The 20,468-nt window shown below is 33.6% G+C and overlaps 1 protein-coding gene across 7 annotated transcripts in view; it reads right to left on the bottom strand.

Moving 5' to 3' along the window:
- Positions 1 to 20,468, bottom strand: part of LOC150099385 (uncharacterized) — a 237,457-nt gene that overhangs the window by 44,690 nt on the left and 172,299 nt on the right. For 3 of the 7 annotated variants that reach the window (XM_090403698.1, XM_090403697.1, XM_090403701.1), the window contains exons 8-9: positions 15,313 to 15,423; positions 4,684 to 4,797 (exon numbers count right to left, since the gene is read on the bottom strand). The exons of 1 other annotated variant lie outside the window; for it this stretch is intronic. In XM_090403698.1, the coding sequence (XP_090259824.1) occupies positions 4,684 to 4,797; positions 15,313 to 15,423 (225 nt within the window). Of the gene's footprint in view, positions 1 to 3,741; positions 3,861 to 4,683; positions 4,798 to 15,312; positions 15,424 to 20,468 lie in introns of all 7 variants that reach the window. 3 more of the 7 variants (XR_016549346.1, XR_016549347.1, XR_016549348.1) reach the window with 2 other exon arrangements.

The raw sequence follows: 20,468 nt of genomic DNA on the forward strand, positions 1-20,468 counted from the left end.
ATATATACAAAAGGAATAATTAGGAAGCAAAGCCATAAAACTACAGTAGTTGGATTAAGATATTAAAAAATATTGCAAAAAATTAAGCAGAAAAGAATAACTTTCTTTTTGAAGAATAATTTAGCCATCTATTTGCAGCAAATGGTGAAAAGTTGTACAAAAAAAACTCCAACACACAGTAAAGGGGAATGCAACTACTAGGAAGGAAGAAGAGATAATGGCCAAAAAACTGAACATCATCATTAATTGCAAAGTGTTTTCTTTAACATTTTAAGAATACATCACTATGTATATAATAATTATATCAGAAGGGGGGTTCATTACACATGTGTGTGTGTGTGAGTATACACACACACACACATGCATGCAATGACAATAACATGAGATAATGGACATTTCAAACTTGGAAATTAGTATGTAAACTAATGATGTACAGATAAAAATCTCAAATATTACACACACACACACACACACACACACACACACACACACACACACACACACACACACACACACACACACACACACACACACACACACACAGGTATCTTAATGGTACTTTTGTTAGTAAGAAGAATTATGTTAATGACCCTTTGTAAAAGGGTTATTAACATAATTCTGACATGTGTATGACACATACATACACATGTATAATGTTGACTTAGTTAAATCTAATTACAAGAATGGATGATTTTTATACAATTTATGTATTTAAAAGTAAAACAAATGTTATATCAAAATTGATTTCAGTTGGTAAATCAGTATCATATAATCTTGTTTATTATGTGGAATCAATAGATAAATATAATCATTCATTATCTGCTAAGTTAAAAACTGCACTATTAGAATCCTGTACACACACACTCTAAAAACAATTTCTTAATTTTTTTTTAATGATGATTTCCTACAGTGAAATATTTCAGCACTTTCTTCGAAAATACAATCAAATTAGTAGATGCTTCTATGTAGAAGCTTAGTATTATCTCAATGGCTCCTATGGTTAGTGTAATTAATTTAATGTTCTTCAAGGCCAGACTTATGTTTATTTACTTCAATACAGAATTTTTGCTCAGAAATATGTTTTGTGATAGTGGCCAGTTTGTCCAAAACAAGATATGTTGTTCCAAACTAAGATATGACTTTTCACTGATGGATTTGTACATGACTGCAAGGTAATATTTCTTTAGGATATAAACAACACATTCAGAGATACCCTGAATATATATGTATGAAGAATAAATATCCCATGCAAGTTATCTCTTCTTATACAATTAGGAGAAAAACAACTGGTATAATTCTAGGATCATAGCCATTCAGAGAAGAAGTTTTCTTGATAGTGGAGATTTCTTGTTGAAAGTATGCTGCTGAAGAATAGATCAGATTATATAAGCTCCTGGGAGCAATGATTTCATAATATATTCCATATTTTTATGAAGGATGATGAGCTGATATCTGATGGATACAGTAGCCAGAAAAAGAAGATTTGTAGTAGACAAAAAAGGTGAGAGAACACGTTATGTCTCATTTATAAGCTTGATTCTAAAGGGAATTTGATCATAGGGTGAAAGTTATTAATTTTTTGGAGGAAGGCTTCTAGTTCTTGATACAAGTTCTTCCAGATGGTGAAATTATCCATATAACAGATCCAAAGAGAAGGCTTAGGATTTAGAGTTATTTTTCTCTTTTAAATGTTCATAAAAGTTGACAGTTCAGGGTGGGAACACACCACACTTCCTTCTAATTAAAATATCCAGAATTCATAATGAACTTAAAAGATCTCTAATGTTTGATGGAAGTAGAAATTTAGAAGACAAAAGTTCAAGGGTGTCATTAAGAGGAACACTAGTAAAGGGTGAGTTGATGCCAAAATTAACCATTACATCATTAGATGTGAGTTTTAATTCTTGAGATGAAGTAGGTAGTATAAAAGAATAGAAATGACTGGAAATAGGAGTCAAGGGTAAGAAAGGAACTCAGAAATTTTATATGCAGGTTTTCCTATAGAGTCAGCAATCAGTCTTAAGAGAACATCCAGATTTATGTAGTTGCGATAGAACATAAATCTCAGGTGGTCCAGCATGATAAGTCCTAAGTTTCTGTCGGTATGTCTGGATAAGAGATTATGTTATCCAGTAAAGTACTGAACTTATTAAGTTTGACTGTTGGTAGTGTTCCCATCAATGGCAATGTCAAGTATTATGATCATGAAGGTATATGCGTTTGTATACAGTAGAGTCAAGAACAACTGTGACACTGACTTTATCTGCTCTTGTAATGATGAAATTTTTGTTATTCTTTAAAGTACAGAGGACTTTTAATTCTGAGAAAGAAATATTAAGCTTAGTGTTTCAGAACCATAGATAACTTTTGTGACCTTGAAACAGTTTATTTCCATTTTCACAGAAAAAATGAGATGTTACATTCAATATTATGTATGAAATCCAAATAAAAGAAATATTTTGGAACAATTGCAGACTTATGTCCTCATGCTAAAAGATTAAGTTCATCCTATGTTAGAAGCTAATTAGAGGTTGATATAACCCATTTATTACATAAGAAAGTTTGCTAGAAGAAAAAGCCTGTTTTGAAGATTTTCAAAGTTTATTGTTTTTGAAGTTTATTTAAACTAAACTGGAAATTCCAAGAATTACGGAAGCTGGAAAATTCTAGTAGCAGAGTTATGAAAGTAATTTATGTTCTTTTTTGTGGTTATATCAGTTGCTTTATATCATTTTTGTTCTAGGTAACTTTCCAGCATCCCCCCCCCCCCACCTTGTAGATATTATGCATGAATGGAGATTTAAATCCTTAGGCATGCATAATTAAAGTAGATGAATTATCTTGCTTTCATTATTAATTAAAGGTAGAATAATTACTTGCTTTAAGATAGATATCATGTGAAATAATTTTGGCATAGATATCTATGCCAAAATGTTATGATGTTAGCTTGGGTGTACTCTACCATGGTCACCTAATATATCACAGCAATGCATTTATTCCTGGATCTGGTCAATTTATGAGCTTCTGTTAATGCTGAAATAGTGAAGTTCTACAGTTGATTTTCTTGAGTTCCTGCATAACATATATACAAACAGACAAGTATCTCCCCCCCCCCACCACCACCACACACACACACAAAATATCAAATCAACTGTGAAGGTGCGGGGAGGGGCTGATCCATAATATATATAAGTGAAAAAGAAATCAAAAGTGAATAAACAGAAAGACAAAAAGTTGTGAAACTGTTCAGGTTAAAAAAATGAATTATTGACAGTGATTGATTTTGGTACATGACCTGTGCATTGGTAGTTTTAAGCTGCATAAAGATCATTTAAAGGAAACTATTTGGATATAAAAAACAGGATACTGAAAAAAAATTAAACAAAATGCATTATTAACCACATGCTGACTACATCTAGTAGGATGCACAAATTTATTTAACTTTTTTCAAGTTAAATTTTTTAAGACCAAAATTCAAGTGAAATTATAAGCTAACAGAATAAGAAAGAAATAATGAAATTTTTTTAAACTCACCTTAGCAATCAATTTTATTTATTTTCAAATCAATTTATATATAATAATCAGTTGAAATATAGTTGTTTAAATATCCATCAATATAAAGAAATCTGTAATTTTTAAAAGATATAATTAATAAACTTCAAATTTTACAAGTATTCATAGATGGCACTGCAAATTTCCAACCAGGTTTTGTAACTAATGCAGAAATATAAATTAACTTACAAGATATAATAGTAAAGAACAAAGTTCTGGTATCCTGATAAGTTCCTCTTCCTCCATTGTTTATGGACAAGATAGAGGTTATCTAAGGCATCAGTACACTTTTCACCCATGAGAGCCTGCTGCAGGCCAAGAAAGAGAAACATAATAATGTTAATTAAAATGTATGTCATTTTAAATATAGGTACCTTTGTTTAATATTTCCATTATTAATCTGTTGCCTGTATTTTAAATTTAATAAGTAGTATTTTTTTAATTTTTAAGATAAAATAGTTACTACTATTAACCTATTTTGTTAACAAAAGTGTTTGTTTTAAATCATATAGGATTAAATAATAACAAAGATAAAGTTACTGAAACCTAATTAAATCACATTACCAATTTATGATAAACATATGATCACTGTCAATGACTTCAATCAATTCTAATTTTAAATTTACAAAATAAGTGAAGCTGTTTTAATAATAATACAGTCTGAAGTTAAAAAACTTCATTTTATTAAACAGTGGAATTATGTAAAAATTATATTCACAACAGAGAAGATTACTTATTCAAATTAAGTTTTTGTAACTGCACAGTTCAATTTGAATAGGTCATCTTTAACATAATAATTTGTTGAGACTGCAAACCTAATGGTAGCTCAGCAGAATGAATCAAGCTTCTATTATTTTTTTTGTATAAAATCTGCGTGACTAGAACCACTTTTCTTTTCAAATAAATAGCGCTTTTGCCAATGACATACTTCTGACAGGTAACAGATCAAAATGGAATGCTGTTTACATTCACAAACTTATATTTCAACATGCATCCAGTTTAAGGAATTTTCACTAAACAAGTTGTATAACACTGATTCAATTTACATGTCATGTTAAAATAGTTTAAAATAGCATTATTTACAGTCAAATAAACTAAACGCATTCATTTTTGCACATGAAATCACAGTACCTTCTTTGCCCAAACAGGAGTAGGTCCACTTAATTCAGCTGCACTAAGAACACGCACATCAGTGCTACCAGTAAACTGTCCAGGAAGCTGTTTAGAAATAGCCCATGTTTGCATCTAGAATAAAAATACCAAAACGAAGGCTTCCAAATCAGTTTTCATAGCATATTAATAAGCTGAGCTAACTTTAGAACCTAATATGGTGTATGCTGAACAATATTCATAAATACTTTAACTCACTATTGAAAAGCTGTTTTCTTTAAAATAATATGATTAAATTTTTTTATTATTATTATCTGTTACTTTGTTTCAAGAACATGCCTGTAAAAATCACTAGATAAATTTATTCTTTGTTCTACACACAGAGAATGGTTGCACTTTTTCTTTAAAAAAAAAAAAAAAAAAAAAAAAAAAACAGGCCTTATAAAGGAGCTATACAAGCTCATCCAGAGCAAGCTTTTACAGACAACCATACCATACAGTGGGATTCAAATGCATGACCAGCTGGCTGGAGAGCAGGTGTGCTATCCATTCAGCCAACCAGCCCAGCAAGAATTAAAATTCTCAGAATGCTTCTGGATTGATATGTTCTTTTTGGATGAAATTTATCATAATCAATTTCCTCACGTGTGCCTTAAGGCTATCATAATTCAGGCTACTATGACAGCACACATGATTAAGTTTGGATTATTATTAATCTCCTATCAACGATTTTCCTCCAAATTAGTTTTCTCATCCATTCTGTTCATGCCCCTAATTTTTTTCAGCACGCTTATATCTGTGGTTTCTAATCTTTGATCACGTGCTTTATTTCTAACCCACTTCAGGTCCATAACTTAAAACTGGTTTGAACACTGTCTTGTATACTGCTAGCTTGGTAGTTTTGCTAGTTTCTCTCTTATTCCATATAAATTTATTCAACTAGCTCCTCACCATACAAGCTTTGCTTATTCTGTTGTCTATTTCCAAATTTAATTTCAACTTGAGGCACTATAAACCTCAAGTTGAAATACTTGTTCCACAGGTTCTCCACTGATAATGCAACAGAAATTTTCTATGTTTCTGCCTATTGTCATAGTTTAGTCTCTTTATTGCTGATTTTCACAGCAAATGGTTGCAGCTATAATTCAATTTAGCAAGACAATCTGGAGACTTGTACTGGATATGCTTAGGAGTACAACATTATCTGCATAAAGCAAAGAGCTAAGCTTGACATCTTTGATTCTAATATCAGGTTTAATGCCACTTTCTTTTATAATGTGATTGATATAATGAATAAGAGGGAAGATAATCTGCATTCTTGTCTTACTCCTGATTTTACCTCAAACTATCTTCCTGTATTTCCTTCAATTCTAACTACCAACTTACAACTTAAATACAAACTGTTGAAAGTTTTTTCACTTCGTTCTACTATAAATTAAAGATGCCAAGAAATTATATTCTTGGTTTAATCCTTTATCCAAGTATAAGCAAATAAAGTTTGCACATGAAGTCACTTCATGACTGGGTTACCTATATATGGAGGCTGATACTAAGACATCAATTGTCTTAGTATCCCATAATGCAATGCACATATCCTCACAAATATGTATAATGGAATGCATTATGGGAAGGGCTGCTACCCAGACCGGTTTCAACTTTTATTGAGGTCTCAACAGTGGGAGCCAGATCCAGACCCAGAAGTGATACCAAGGTTGAAGTAATGCAGAAGTCATATTTCCATATACAAGTGGTCAAAAGGTGGTACACCTTATTATCCATGGAGCAATAGCTTCCAGAAGTTATTTATTTAGCCACCTTCCTGATATTTATTCTCTATATTCTTACTGAAATCTTATTTTACGACATTAGCTGACTTATTTTCTAGTAGCTTTCAGTATGATTTCTTCTTTTCCAGGACTGCTTCTTTAAGTTCTTGTGTACACCATGGTGTTATTTTTCTGTCCTTGTAGACAATTTCACCACATGCCTATCTAGCTGAATCAATCAATGTTTTCTTCCTAGCTACTGAAACTCAAAGGTTTGGTTCATTTTTTCAAATTTTTTCTTCAATAATGTTTGTAGAGTTCTGCCTACAGTTTACCTGTAAAAGCTGCTCAACTTTAATTCTAACAAACTTTCTTACATTCTGAATTGCAATGAAATGTGATTTTTTTGTCGATTTATTGAGAGTTTTCTTAGAATTATTGGTTTTTTTAGTATATTATTGTAGTTTTTTTTTTTAGTGTATTTATTGTACTACAGCATTTAATAACATAATTGTAGAAATATTATTAGTTTTTACTACTCTTAAGAATGGTACTGAAAACTTGTCATAACAGGTAAGTGTCTGAAGCACAAGTTATGATGATGATAATATATCCAAGTATAATCTGACATTGGAAATAGCCTGATTAAAAGGAATTATTAGAAAATCAAACAGAGAATTAGAAAAAGTGGAAGAATGTTTAACAAAATAAGAAAAAGGTTCAAAACAAGAAGAGGTAGGAAAGTACTGAACTTGGTAATCAAAATATTAATTGCACCAAGGTAAGTCAATTAAAATCTAAGAAAAAAGAGATGATATGGTATGGTGACTCAATTCTAAAATTTGACCTTGCCGAGGGAGTCACCACTTCTAGTTTCCCAGGGAGAAAAAATTAAAAATATGACAAATGTAATTGAAAAGCAAAAAAGAAAAGTAAAAGAGATGGTAGTTCTGGTAGGTACTAATAATTTAAGTAGTGACAAATATAGTATGAGAGAAGATATAAAAGGTCTGTTGGAAAAAGCAAGAAATGTGAGAGAGTAAAACTGTAGGATTGCTACCCAGATATGGCAGTACTGAGCTTAAAAATGAGGGTGATGATAGCAAAAGATTCCACCTGCATGCTGTGTAGAAGAAATGGATGCGAGTTTCTGGATGTGTGGAGTGTGTTTGATGGCAGAAAACACTTGTATAAGAAGGATGGCCTGCACTTGAATTCATTTGGCATCAGAAGCCTGGAGAAATTACTTCTGGGTAAGACCTAATGCAGAAAGTCAGGGAAACTAGATCATCAAGGGAGGAATGGGAAAAATGTGTGTGAAAGTTCAGCTATGGTATACAAATGTGATAAAGATATGAATGTCTTCGAACATGGTTATGTATGTGGCAAGGGGGTAGGAAAATATGCTTTGGACCTTTTAAGTATGTCTGGGGAGGGAAAAGAGAAAGTTCTACAACAAGGCCAAATAGACTGCATATCTAAATATAAGAATAGGCTAGGAGGTAATTTGTTATGTCTATACACAAATTGCCAAGAGCATCAAAAACAAAGGAGTTGAGTTGGTTGCTTTATTGAATACGATATGGCCTAAGATTGTTGCCATTAGTGATATCTGATTATCAGAATCAGATATGGTAACTAGGATCAAGTGTAATGAGTATACTATTTTTAGGAATGACAGACGAGATAGGAAAGGAGGGGTAGAACTACTAATGATATCAAATGACTTAAGTCCAGTTAGGAAAGAAATACAAGAAAACAATGATGGTAACAATGTTCCATGGAGCAGTGAATTTGAGGCTAACAGAATGAAATATATGGTGGGGTTTTGCTACAGACCTGGTGGTTCAGTTGCAGGGGACGAAGAAATGCATTGCCAATTTAGCCTTACAGGTACCAAATAAGTGATCATTATGGGTGACTTTAATTTTCCAAACATTGATTGGGTAGAATAGAAATCTCATGATAAGAAAGAAGAGGAATTTATTGAATTGTTGTGAGACAGCTTTCTCAAGCAACGTGAAAAAAAGAACTCGAGGTCAAAAGAGTGTTGGATTTGCTCATAGCATCAGAAGGGATCTCTATCAAGAATATGGCTATTTTACCACCAATTGATGAAAGTGATCATGCTGTACTTTCTTGGAAAGTATCTAATTGTATTGATGCTCCGATCAAAACAGGTTACATGCTGAACTACAAAGCTGGAAATTATGATCAATTTAGGAGAATACTATCTTTGGTCCCATGCTATCAATAACTGAATGGAAAAACTGTCAGCACTGCATTTGAAAAAGTGCTTAAATGAGATGGTATTTGAATGTATCCCTCATGTTCGAAGAATAAATGGGTTGGGAGTGAAATGGATGTGCAATCTTATTAAGCAAGAAATTCACAAGAAGAGTGAGAGGAGTTATAAAATATATAAAGTGTAGGCCGGAAAAATAACGAGTATTGTGTGGAAAGCTGAATTGGAGTATGAAAAAAAATTGGATGTGCAGGCTAAAAGCAATCCAAAAGAATTTTATCATTATGGTGGGTGCTGCAAGCAAAAGAATGAATGACGAAGAATAACTTTACTGAATGCAGATGATACTCTAGTGTCAGAAGCTAATGAGACTGCTCAAGTAATATGTTCACTTTGCTAAAATATATCAACTAGTATATAACAAATATAACAACTATATATCAACAAAATATATCACAGTGCTATTATTACATTGGAGGAAGAGTTAGAAGTGCATGAAAATGAGGTTGAAGAGCTGTTGCATAACCTAGATAAGAATTTGTCAATAGGGACAGATGGAATATCAGCACATTTGCTAAAGGAATGTTCAGGCGAATTGGCTAGGCCTTTCACAAGTTTGTATAACTTGAGTCTCAGCTCAGGGATGATACCACAGAAATGTGTGATAGTTCCATTGTACAAGGGTGGTGCAAAAACTGTTTTGCCTAACCACCAACTTATCAGTGGCTATGGTAGTGAAGATTTTAGACATTGATAAGAACTCACATACAGAAATAGGTAGACAAACAAGCTATACTCCGCAAGGAGCAGCATGGGTTTACTAAAGGAAGGTCATGTTTTAGCAACTTGCTCATATTTTATAACAATGTTAAGGCTGAGTTAGATAAAGGAAATGGATACACTATAATAATAATGTTGAATTTTGCTAAGGCATTTGATAGGATATCACATGAAAGGCTGTTACATCAACTGGAGAATATGAGATTTGAATTATAAACTCTTGACTTGGATCAGTGGATGGTCCACAGACAGATATCAAAAAGTGGTATACGACTGGTGTGAATCTGCCAGGTTTAAGCTGATATCCCGGTGGTATCCCAGGGTTCAAGTCCTTGGGTCATTGTTGTTGAATTTATACATTAATGACATCAGGAAGGGCCTAACAGAAGATGTGCAATTGTTTGCCAATGATGCAAAGATAGGCAGGACAATCAGGGATGCTGCACTTACAAAATGATTTGAATAGGCTGGAAATTTGGGCAAATGAAAATGGCTGTCAGTTTAATGTTAGTAAGTGTTAAGTTATGCAATTTGGTCTGATGAGATTTCCAGCGGCATATTATATTGCCGTTGTTATGTTACAAGAAATGGACAAGGCTAGGGATCTTGGTGTAACGGTGGATAGGAATTTGAAGTTCAAAGGTCACACAGCAAAAGTTGCAAATACAACTCAGAAGATAATTGTGATGTTGTAGGGAACCTTAACATGTAAGGATAAGGGGGAAATTTTGTCTCTTTATAAGGCCTTGATAAGACTGCACCTGGATTATTGTGTGCAGATTTGGTCTCCGGGTTCCAAGGGGATAAAGAAGCTGTGGAAAGTGTGCAAAGAAGAGTTGCAATGATTCTATCCAGATTATGGATTTTAGATTATGAGGACAAATTGTGAGTATATGGATTACAGGCTCTGGTTAACAGGAGAAAGATCAGTGATATGATAGAGGTCTATTAACTTCTGAATGGATGTTATAGGATATTATCTGATGAAATTTTTCGTTATATGGAAGGTAGGGACCTTCCATATAATGAAAGAGAACATGGGGGGCATCCATGGATATTAAGTTTGTTAGTAGTCAAGAAAGGGGTAAGGGCTAGGTTTTTCTCTCACAAATCAGTTAGTGAGTGGAATAGTTTGCCTGAATGAATTTAAGGGAAGGTATGCAGCAGGTTTGAGTGATTTATAGTCTCTCTCGATGAGTTTTTGACTCCCTGGAGGTCTCAGATAATAATCATGTTATTTAAATGGAATGTTTTCAAGAGACAAAAAAAGGCTAAAATTTAATACAGCTGGTCAGCGAGCTATATTTAAATTTGGGTGATATGTATCAAAAAATAAAACTCAATAAGTAGGATATGTGCATAATTATTATGCAGGGATTCAACTAACAGTGACAAAAATTGAAAAGTCACATGGGCATAAGGAAATGGAATTTATGATGCTACTAAGGATTAATTACTGCAGGTGAAAGATGTTAGTAATTTATGAGAAGTGGTCAAAGGATATTTGAAATAACGAATAGACTGCATATTGAGCCAGGAGGTTAAATAAAGTGGAAATTAAATATATATCTTGCATCATTAAGCAGGAATTAAAAAAAGCTGGTGGAGGGATTATAATAAATTTAGTTTAATCCTTTATCCAAGTGTAAGCAAACTTTGTTTGCACCTGAAAATATCTTCAGGCCTAGGGTAAGGTAGTGCAACTCTGAGCAAAGGTGGACCAAGCTCTCATCACTCCTTATCTCAGTATCTCCCATAATGCAAAGCACATCTCCTTGCGGACATGTATACTGCTATGCATTAAGGGAAGGGCCACTACCCAGACTGGTTTCAACCTTTATTGAGGTCTCGTCAGTGGGAGGCAGACCCAAACGTGGAGATACTAAGGCAGAAGCAATAGGAGAGGTCATATTTATCTATAGGAGTTGCCAACAGGTGTACCACCTTTTTATTGAATTACTCTGGATTTAGAGAAAGATCATGGATAAGTATTAAGATGGATAAAGGATTAAACTAAATTTATTATAGTCTAACCAAGTGAAAAATAAACTTCCAACTGGTGGAGGGAATTTAAAGAATAAAATGGTCAACAAGCCCAAGAGCAATATAATGCAAAAGCAAGAAGGGTGACTGGTGTGGTGAGGAAGGTAAAATCAAAGTATGAGAAGAAATTAGCTGAGTGAGCCAAGGGTAATCTGAAAGAGATCTTTTCACAGTATGTGGCAAGTAAAAGAAAGAATGACCATGAGAGAATAATTTTGATGAATGCTGAGAGTAAGGAAGTGACTGAAGCAGATGAAATAGTTGAATTACTGAGTGATTACTTTGCAAATGTGATCACACCCAGGTGGAGATGTTCAGTGACAGATGCAACAGTGATGAACTAGAGGTAGTTGAAGTGCACACCTCTATTACATATCCACTAACATCTTTATTCCCTTATAGCAGTGGTCTCCAAACTTTTCACCGTGAGGGCCACATTGGGTACTTCAGCACTGTTCAGCGGGCCATAGTAAAAAAAAAACTCTTGATATATGAGTTTTATTGAAAGCAGATAAAAACTGATTACAGAGTATGCGAGATTAAATTATTGTATATTAATGACAACGAACACTATCAGCAAATTCTCATATTTTTATCACAAATTATAATAAAACCATTAATGTGAATGATGTAGCTGTGTTTGTGTTTTTAAAATCTTATTAAACTCAGGTTCACATTTTGAAGTGCCTTCAAAAAACTTGTATAACTTCGTGTTTTTTGTCAATGAATACAGATCGGGAAATTTTGTTTTATGCTCGTTAGTTCATTTTAACCGTGTTTTCACCGACTTTTTTAAGCATTCTTATTTTGTGCGACATAAATTTTTTTGTTGATAAAAAAGTTTATTTGGATGTAACTTTTTTATTTCGTTTTGAATTCTTTTAAATTTTTTTTCTTCCTTAGTCCATTTTAACCGACCTTTTACAGTCAGAAAGACCGTAACTTGGATTATGGTTACTTTTTGCTATTTGGGAATATATTTTGAACACAATTTTAATTAATGCATTTGAAATCTATCAACACCCCGCGTTTTTTTTTTTTGCAGATTCTTATTGAAAAATTAGTCTAATTGGTGGGCCAGATAAAATCATACCACAGGCCGCATCTGACCAGTGAACTGTAGTTTGGAGACCCCTGCCTTATAGGAAATTGGCGAGGCCATTTTAGCCCCCTTCTAAGCTTTGGAGACTTAGTGGGGAGTTCAATCTCCACTGGTAGCTAATCAGACGGCTGGCCAAAGACTATCACTAATTCTAAGCAGCATCCAGTAGTAAAGAAACTGGCAAACAAGTGCCGCCATATCATGATCCCTAACATAATATGTCATCATCATCAATTTCCTAATATGTATCCCCAAGGGATGTTCAGGTTACTATGATAGCACTACATGATTAAGTTTACAATATTAACCTCCGATGAACAATTTTCCTCCAAAACATGTTATTTTAACTCGTGCTATTTCAGACAGTAACATAATATGTTACTGTATGAAATAGTGTGGGTTCTATTTGTGGGGTCAATTTTCTTCAATTTATCAGATGAAATACCTGAGTCCAGAAGAAAAAAACCCACTTACCATGCCAGAGATCGACTAACTCAGGAACCAATCTTAGAAAGCATTCCTAGTTCCTCTATTTGGAGACTAGGTCTTAGGTCTTTCTTTGGGATGCAAATGTCATTTCCACTGAGCTAAAGGCCTTTACAGGATATCACAAAACCTTAATGCTAATACAGTTATGAGTTTGGATGGGATAGAAGCTCACATATTATGAGAATGTATTATGGAATTGATAATGTCTTTGACTAGATTGAGTCTCAGCTCTGGTAGAGTCCCAAGGAAGTGGAAAGAGGGAAAAAACAGTTCCTGCATAAAGGAATCATCATTAATTGATGATTGAGGCTTGAAGACAAAGGCAGCAATTTATCGATTATTAAACATTTCAAGAATGGCGGTCAAGATATTGGAAAAGATGGTTAAAGATGAAATTCAGGAATGGAAGAATGAGAATGGGTTACTGTAGCGGGGGGGGGGGTTGTGAAGGGTAGGTCATGCCTTAGTAAGTTACTCATTTTTTATAAAAGAAAAAAAGTGACAGCTGATTTTTTTTTAATGGGGAACCCATTCACGAGTACTTGGTCAACCTATTTGTTTGGATTTTTATCTTAAAGGCTGTGAATTGCATTTGGGAAACAGAAGATGACAGAGGGTAGCAGTGGAAAGGATCAATAAATGAAGTGATTGTTCTGTGATTTTGGAGATGCACTGTGAGGGAGTGTTGTTTAGTTGCTGCATGCATTTGAATTGATTTGAGAGAGAGAGGGGGTATTATTGATGCTAATCCTAATGAACAGGAGCAAAAATTGAGCATATGTGTGAAAGTGAGTGCTGAAGTGTATTAGTTAGTGAGCGATCATTAATCAGCCTGACTGCCCTTTTCTGTACAGAATCCAGTATCTTTAGGGAGCTCTTAGGGGCATCAACATTCAATGGTCAGATGGATTTGTGATTTGTATAAAGTAAGGAGGAGTTAAAGTAGCACCTTCAGTGAAAAAGAAAACCTAATTTTTCAGAGGCAGAGGAGGCAATATTTGTAATGTTTTGTCAAGAGAGATTTGAAGTTAGCATTATCCCAAGACAAATCTCATCATGCATGGGAATTTGGCTGTTGTTACAAGTAAGGCTGGAAGAGAACAGTTTTGCTAGCATTGAAATTGACAAGATTATCCAAACCCCATTGATGAATGTTTTGGAGATCTGTATTTAAGGTGTAGTGGTATGGACGACCCCCCCCCCCCCGAAGATTGTAGTGATTTGTGCCTTGCTCAGTTTGTCAAATGAAAGGCAGGAATGCAATGTTAGTAGAAGGAATAGGATGAGTGAGAGAACAGAGCCTTCTGGGACCCCTGCATTGGTTGTATACTGAGAAGATAAGGAATCAGCCACCATCACCTGAAGTGAGTATTCAGCCAGAAAATCTAATATAACAATTGTCATATTAAATTAGGACATCATTTTTACTGTAACAAATTATCTATATGAAAGAATGCTTCTCTGATGTTGTCTTAAATATAGCTTTGATGTAGTTGATTTATTTTATTTCACTTATTTATTGTAATTTTATTTTATTTTCACTAGAGGTCAGGCCAGTAGAATAACCGTTGATCAAATCATTGTCTCTTCAGCATACTGTGTGAAATGTAATTTAGCTTGTCTCTGTATATATATGTGTATACTCCAGATGATGACCTTAATATGAAGGTCAAAATGTCAGGAAATTAAAATAATTATTTATAACACGGTTGTAGAGTTCATAATTTGTGTAAAATGAATGCTTGTAGCTTAACTGTTTATTTAATTCACTATATTCTCCTGAGGAAGTGAACCACAGTTATTCACGAAACTAGTAAAGTATTAAATAAAAATATTTTTTCTACCAATCAGCTGTATTAAGTATGTATACTGGCTTATATAATTAATACCTATATAAATAATAACATTTTCTTATTTTCATATAACACCTAGTACTATCAGATTTTATTGACAAAACTTCATAGGCTATTTTCTTGCTTTTTTAGCTCCTATAAGGGTTCCTGATTTCATTTCATGACTGGTGAATGTTTATAGAAATATTAAGAATCAAGTTTTATAAGCATATTTTAAACTTTTTTTTTTGTTTTGTTTTGTTTTGGATTTCCAAACAGACCACATATTTTGAACACAGACTAATAAGCACAATCCTTTTTAAAATATCACTACATATAGAATTTCAAAATATAATATTATATTTTGAATAATGTATCATTCAAGAATAATACCTGCTGTTCAGCTTGATATATCTGGTTTAGAGCCTCAACATTATATGGATTTTCTTGTAAACATTTTAGAGCTTCAAGTCTCTTTGTCATAACTACAGAGATATCAATGGGCTAGTAAAATAAAAGGAAGCACAATAATTTCTGTATAAAGAAATCAAAACTTTGATAAGGTTTGTATTCCGTAAGTAAAAATAGAAATGCAGTTATTCTGCTCCACCATATATAGAACTACAGGTATATGGTGGAGATATAAATATATTGTATTTATCAATTTTTAATGTTATAAATAACACACAAAGAACATCCTATCAGAAAAAATACAATTGTTTTGCAATGTACAAAAATGGTGATGTCCCTTCATTAACTTTCTTTTTATCATCAAATTTCTGATATGTACCATCAAGGGGTACAACAGGATACTAATGAGCATACTACATGAATGATTACATTATTAGTAACTACCTATCAACAATTTTCCTCAAATTAGTCTGTCACTTATCCACACTTCAATATTGTCAGATCATATATTTTGGTCCTCTAAAGAACTTCTAACTGCAGCAACCCACCTGAATCTTGGGTCTTTCTCTGAGTCTTTTTCTTAATATTCTAGAATTAAATACTTGTTTTTTTTGCCAAACTATCCTACCTGTTGAGATTAGCTCTGCTGATATATTATATCTTATATGCTAACAGTGTCAAACTCCTTTCTAATATATACACCCTAATTCTTAGAATACTACTCATATTTGTGGTTTCCAGTCTTTGATTAAGCATTTCATTTTTAACACATCTATAATTTAAAATTGGTTTGAACACTGTCTTTTATATACCTAGGTTACTGTTTTGACTAATTTCTCTCTTATTCTATACACATTTATTCAATGAACTTCATACAAATTAGCTTTGCTAATTCCATTGTCTATTTTTATGTTCAATTTGCCACCTTCACTAAAAACTGAGCTTAATTAGATGAAATGTTTTACTTATTTCCTTATTATTCAAGCCCCCCCCCCCAGCTGATGTTTTCCATGTTTCAGCCTATTTTCATAGTCTATCTTTTTATTATTAATCTTCATGCCACATGTGTTACAGCAGTTATTTTAATTAAGGAAACCTGAAGACTCATACTGGATTTATTTAGGAGCATAACATCATCTGCATATAGTAAAGAGCTAAGATTAATACCTGGAATTCTAATATCAGGTATAATGCCACTTTCTTCCATAATGTGATCAATATATAAATGATGAATAACAATGGAGGCAGCATGCATCTTGTCTTACAGCTGATTTTATATCAAATTATCCTCCTGAACCTCCTTTAATTCTAACTACTGACTTAGAACTTAAATACACAGCATACCCATTAAGTAATGAGACAACAATTATTATATCAAAACAAAGAACTATATTTGGAATTGTCTATTACATAAATTCAAAATAATCTCCCTCCAACTCCACACAATGTTTACATCTGCCATACAGGTGTTTGAAGGCACAGTGGAAGTCTTGAACAGGAACATCCTTCTGTGTCTGGGGTCACACCACACTGGATGTCCTCAATGTCGTTGAAGTGCTCCCCCTTTCAAGGCACACTTCATCTTTGGAAGAGGAAAAAATCTGTGGTAGCCAAATCTGACAAATGTTCGATCACACAGATCGACTTTGAAGCCAGAAACTGCTTCACAAGCAACACACAGTGTGCAGGTGCATTGTTGTGGAACAGTTCTTTCCTGACATGTCACATACAGACGTTGCATTACTCCTAAATAATACTGACCATTCATTGTGGTGTCCTCAGGAACAAATCCACAGTAGATAATTCCAGCAGCATCAAAAAAGACCATTGCCTTTTTTTTCCCCCTTTGCAACATGTGATTTTTGCAACCTGACTTTCTTCTGCTGAGGAGAAGATGCTCCAAGCTACTCCATGCTCTTGCATTTCGTTTCTGGATCAAACTGAAAACACCAACTTTCATCACTGGTGCCAATTCTTTGCAACACATTATGATCTTGCATGGATGAAATTTTGACAACATGCAACCCAGTGCTTTCTCTCTCTCTCTGTTCGTGTGTTAACCTGTGTGGCAGAAACCTCGAACAAATCTTCCTCCTGTTCAAAATTCCTTCTAAGATTAATCTAACCATTTCCTTACTGACACCAAGCTGTACAGTGAGTAGCCTAGTGGTTATCTGCCTGTCATGGGCAACAATTTCCCCTTTCCTCTAGCTTTTATCACATTTTCATGTGTTTGCACAGAAACTGGCCATATTCCATCCTCCAGAGACTCCCTCCCCTCTTTAAACGTGGAAAACCAGCAGAACACCTGTACGCAGTTCAATCATCGCCATAAACCTTTTTTAGGTTTTGGTACACTTCAGTTTTTCCTAATTTACAGTAAACTTTTACCACAGCTCTTTGCTTCACGATGCAACTTCTAATATGCTCCACTCACACACTCTTATTTTAATGGCTGCCACACAAAAACTGTTGCATCACCTGACTAAAAAGTTGCACCTGTGATTACAACATGCTCTTGCAGTCAAAACTATAAACACATTTGTTACTTTTATTCAAAGGGCTGGCCTGTAAAAAATCAATCTCATTACTTAACAGGCATACTGTGTATAATGTCTTGCTCTATATGATATCCTGTTTACATCATATAATGTTTTGAACAGCTTCTCTCTCTCTTTCTCTCGTTACCTTGTCTTGTGCATTTTTCCCTGATCAATAAAAGAAATAAAAATCCTTGTCATATTCCCATGATTTCTCAACTATTTGTTTTAAAGTAAAAATGTGATCATGACAATCCCTATTTGGCGTGAACCACCCTTCTCCCCCCCCATCCACATTCTTACTAGAACACTCAGTAGGGAAATCCCTCTTAATTTTTATATTCAATTTTACATATTTCCCTGCTTACAGGTAGGTACTATGAGAACTCTACTACAAATCAATCATCAAGAATTCAAACTTCCAATAAGACCTGAACTATACAGTACAGTCACTGTAAAACTTGTCTTTTTATATGAGCATTTTTGGTTGAATATCATCTACTCCAGCTGCTTTTCTACATTTCAGGTTTTTGATGGCTTTTTGCCAACTACTGACTGCATTTTTCACACATGCATCTGTTCAAATAAATAAATAAATAACAAAATAAAATCTACATGGATGCATATTTTGATGTCAGCGACATGCTCATTATTATCACAATGCAGAAAAACTATCACTTGCTTGAGCTTGTCCACACAAGCTCAAGCAAGTTAAAACTAGATTCCACATAGAATCAGTCTGCTCTATCAAACCAATAAATCTTAATGTTTTTTGTGGCTTTTTATCATCAAGTATGAAGCAACATGTTTGCATTAAACAGTATTTTCATACTGCCACTGCTTCACAAGCAGCACGCAGTGTGCAGGCGCATTGTCGTGCAATAATTGTTGTTGTGGAACAGTTCTTTCGTAACACGTGTCAAATCAAATTTTTCAGTGGTTCTCAGTTTACAGACAAAGAATTCCAAATCTCAAATGAAAATAACATCGAGATCTATAACTTACGGTATGCAAAACAGGAAGAGATTTGAATTTCCATAGATTTGTACAGCTCAATGTTAAAAAATCTAAAAAAGAAAGCATTTTTCAGGATAGGTGGTGTTGTACTTGCTAATAAGGAAGTGACATTTTTGCTTAGAAACAGAACAACTACATATTTACTTGAGTCAGACAAATTTTGAATAGCCATGGATTTCACAATGTCAAAGCCATTAAATGAAATTCAAAACAGGGGCTTTGACAGACTAATCACCAAATTCTCCATGTCTTTAGGAGATTAATTTCGTCATCTAGTGCAAGACCACTACCCAAATTATTGGAATCCTGAAATGGTTTGAAAAACATCCATATCAGTTCTCTAGAGCAAGGTTTCTGGATTATGTTAAAAAAAAAAAAAGCACTCGCATACATACATACACACACACACACACACAATATGTTAGATTCCAGACCACTGTTGTATAGCAAATCACTGTCTCACCCCCTCTCCACGCTTGTAGTTGCATGTAATGGCTTGATAATGTTTTTAAGCAGTCACATATGTGCATAAATGATATAACTAAAGCATTAATTTACATAATTCGCACAAACTGAAAAAAAAAAAATAGAATAATTTCACAAATGAAAAAGTTATTCTTAACAGCTTGGCTTAAGGAAATGCATCAACTAGTTTGATCATTAAACATTTTTCTATTTCGGCAATAAGATTGTCATGTTTATTGATAACTGCAGTATTAACTAGCATAGCACTTTTCACTTCACTAAGGACTTCATCTTTAACAACTGCTGGCAGGCTAAACTTACCTCACTACTGTGAAAGTAAGTTTTTAGCCTGTCGTCTATCTCGGTGTTTGATACAACAATGTCACTAAATTTAATCATTTTAATTTTAGTATGTAATATAACATAATAGGTTATCTATTTTCTTTTCACTGGAAGCAACAGTACCCTTATTCTGAATTTTATCTGCCATTACTAACAACAATAAAATAAAGTAATAGTCATAAACAGTCTATTATATAATTCATGGCAGAACACCAAAACATGAAGAGATGCAGTGAGCAGCAATATCATAAACAGTTCACGAAAACAACAATAAAATAAAGTAATAGTCATAAACAGTCTATTATATAATTCATGGCAGAACACCAAAACATGAAGAGATGCAGTGAGCAGCGATGTCATAAACAGTTCACGAAAACTGCACATCAGTTAATTCACAGGAGCATCATATTGCTAAAACCATTGTTTGAGTGAATGCAGTGTCATATAAATGGGCATTGGTCATAATTGAAAAGTGCCGTATGAGTGGATTGTCGTAAGATGAGATATTATTGTATACAAAAATATAAAAAATAAACAAAAGAAAAAAATTCTAGGCCCATCCATGGTGCTGTTTTATAGGTTCCCAACCTTTCATGGGAAGGAGTTGCATAAATACATATTTTTCTGCAAGCCACAGAAACTTTTTGAACAGCCCTCATATATTATTTGTATGCAGATTGACTCTGTTTATGAACATGTTCAATAATTTTAATGACTTAAACCACCGAGATAATTAAGAATAAAGTTTAATAAGGACACTAGTAGTTTCGTTGG

Source organism: Typopeltis vanoorti, chromosome 14 (assembly GCF_054136105.1).
Source record: "Typopeltis vanoorti isolate ZY-2024b chromosome 14, IOZ_Tvanoo_1.0, whole genome shotgun sequence".
In the NCBI taxonomy this organism is placed as follows: Eukaryota; Metazoa; Arthropoda; class Arachnida; order Uropygi; family Thelyphonidae; genus Typopeltis; species Typopeltis vanoorti.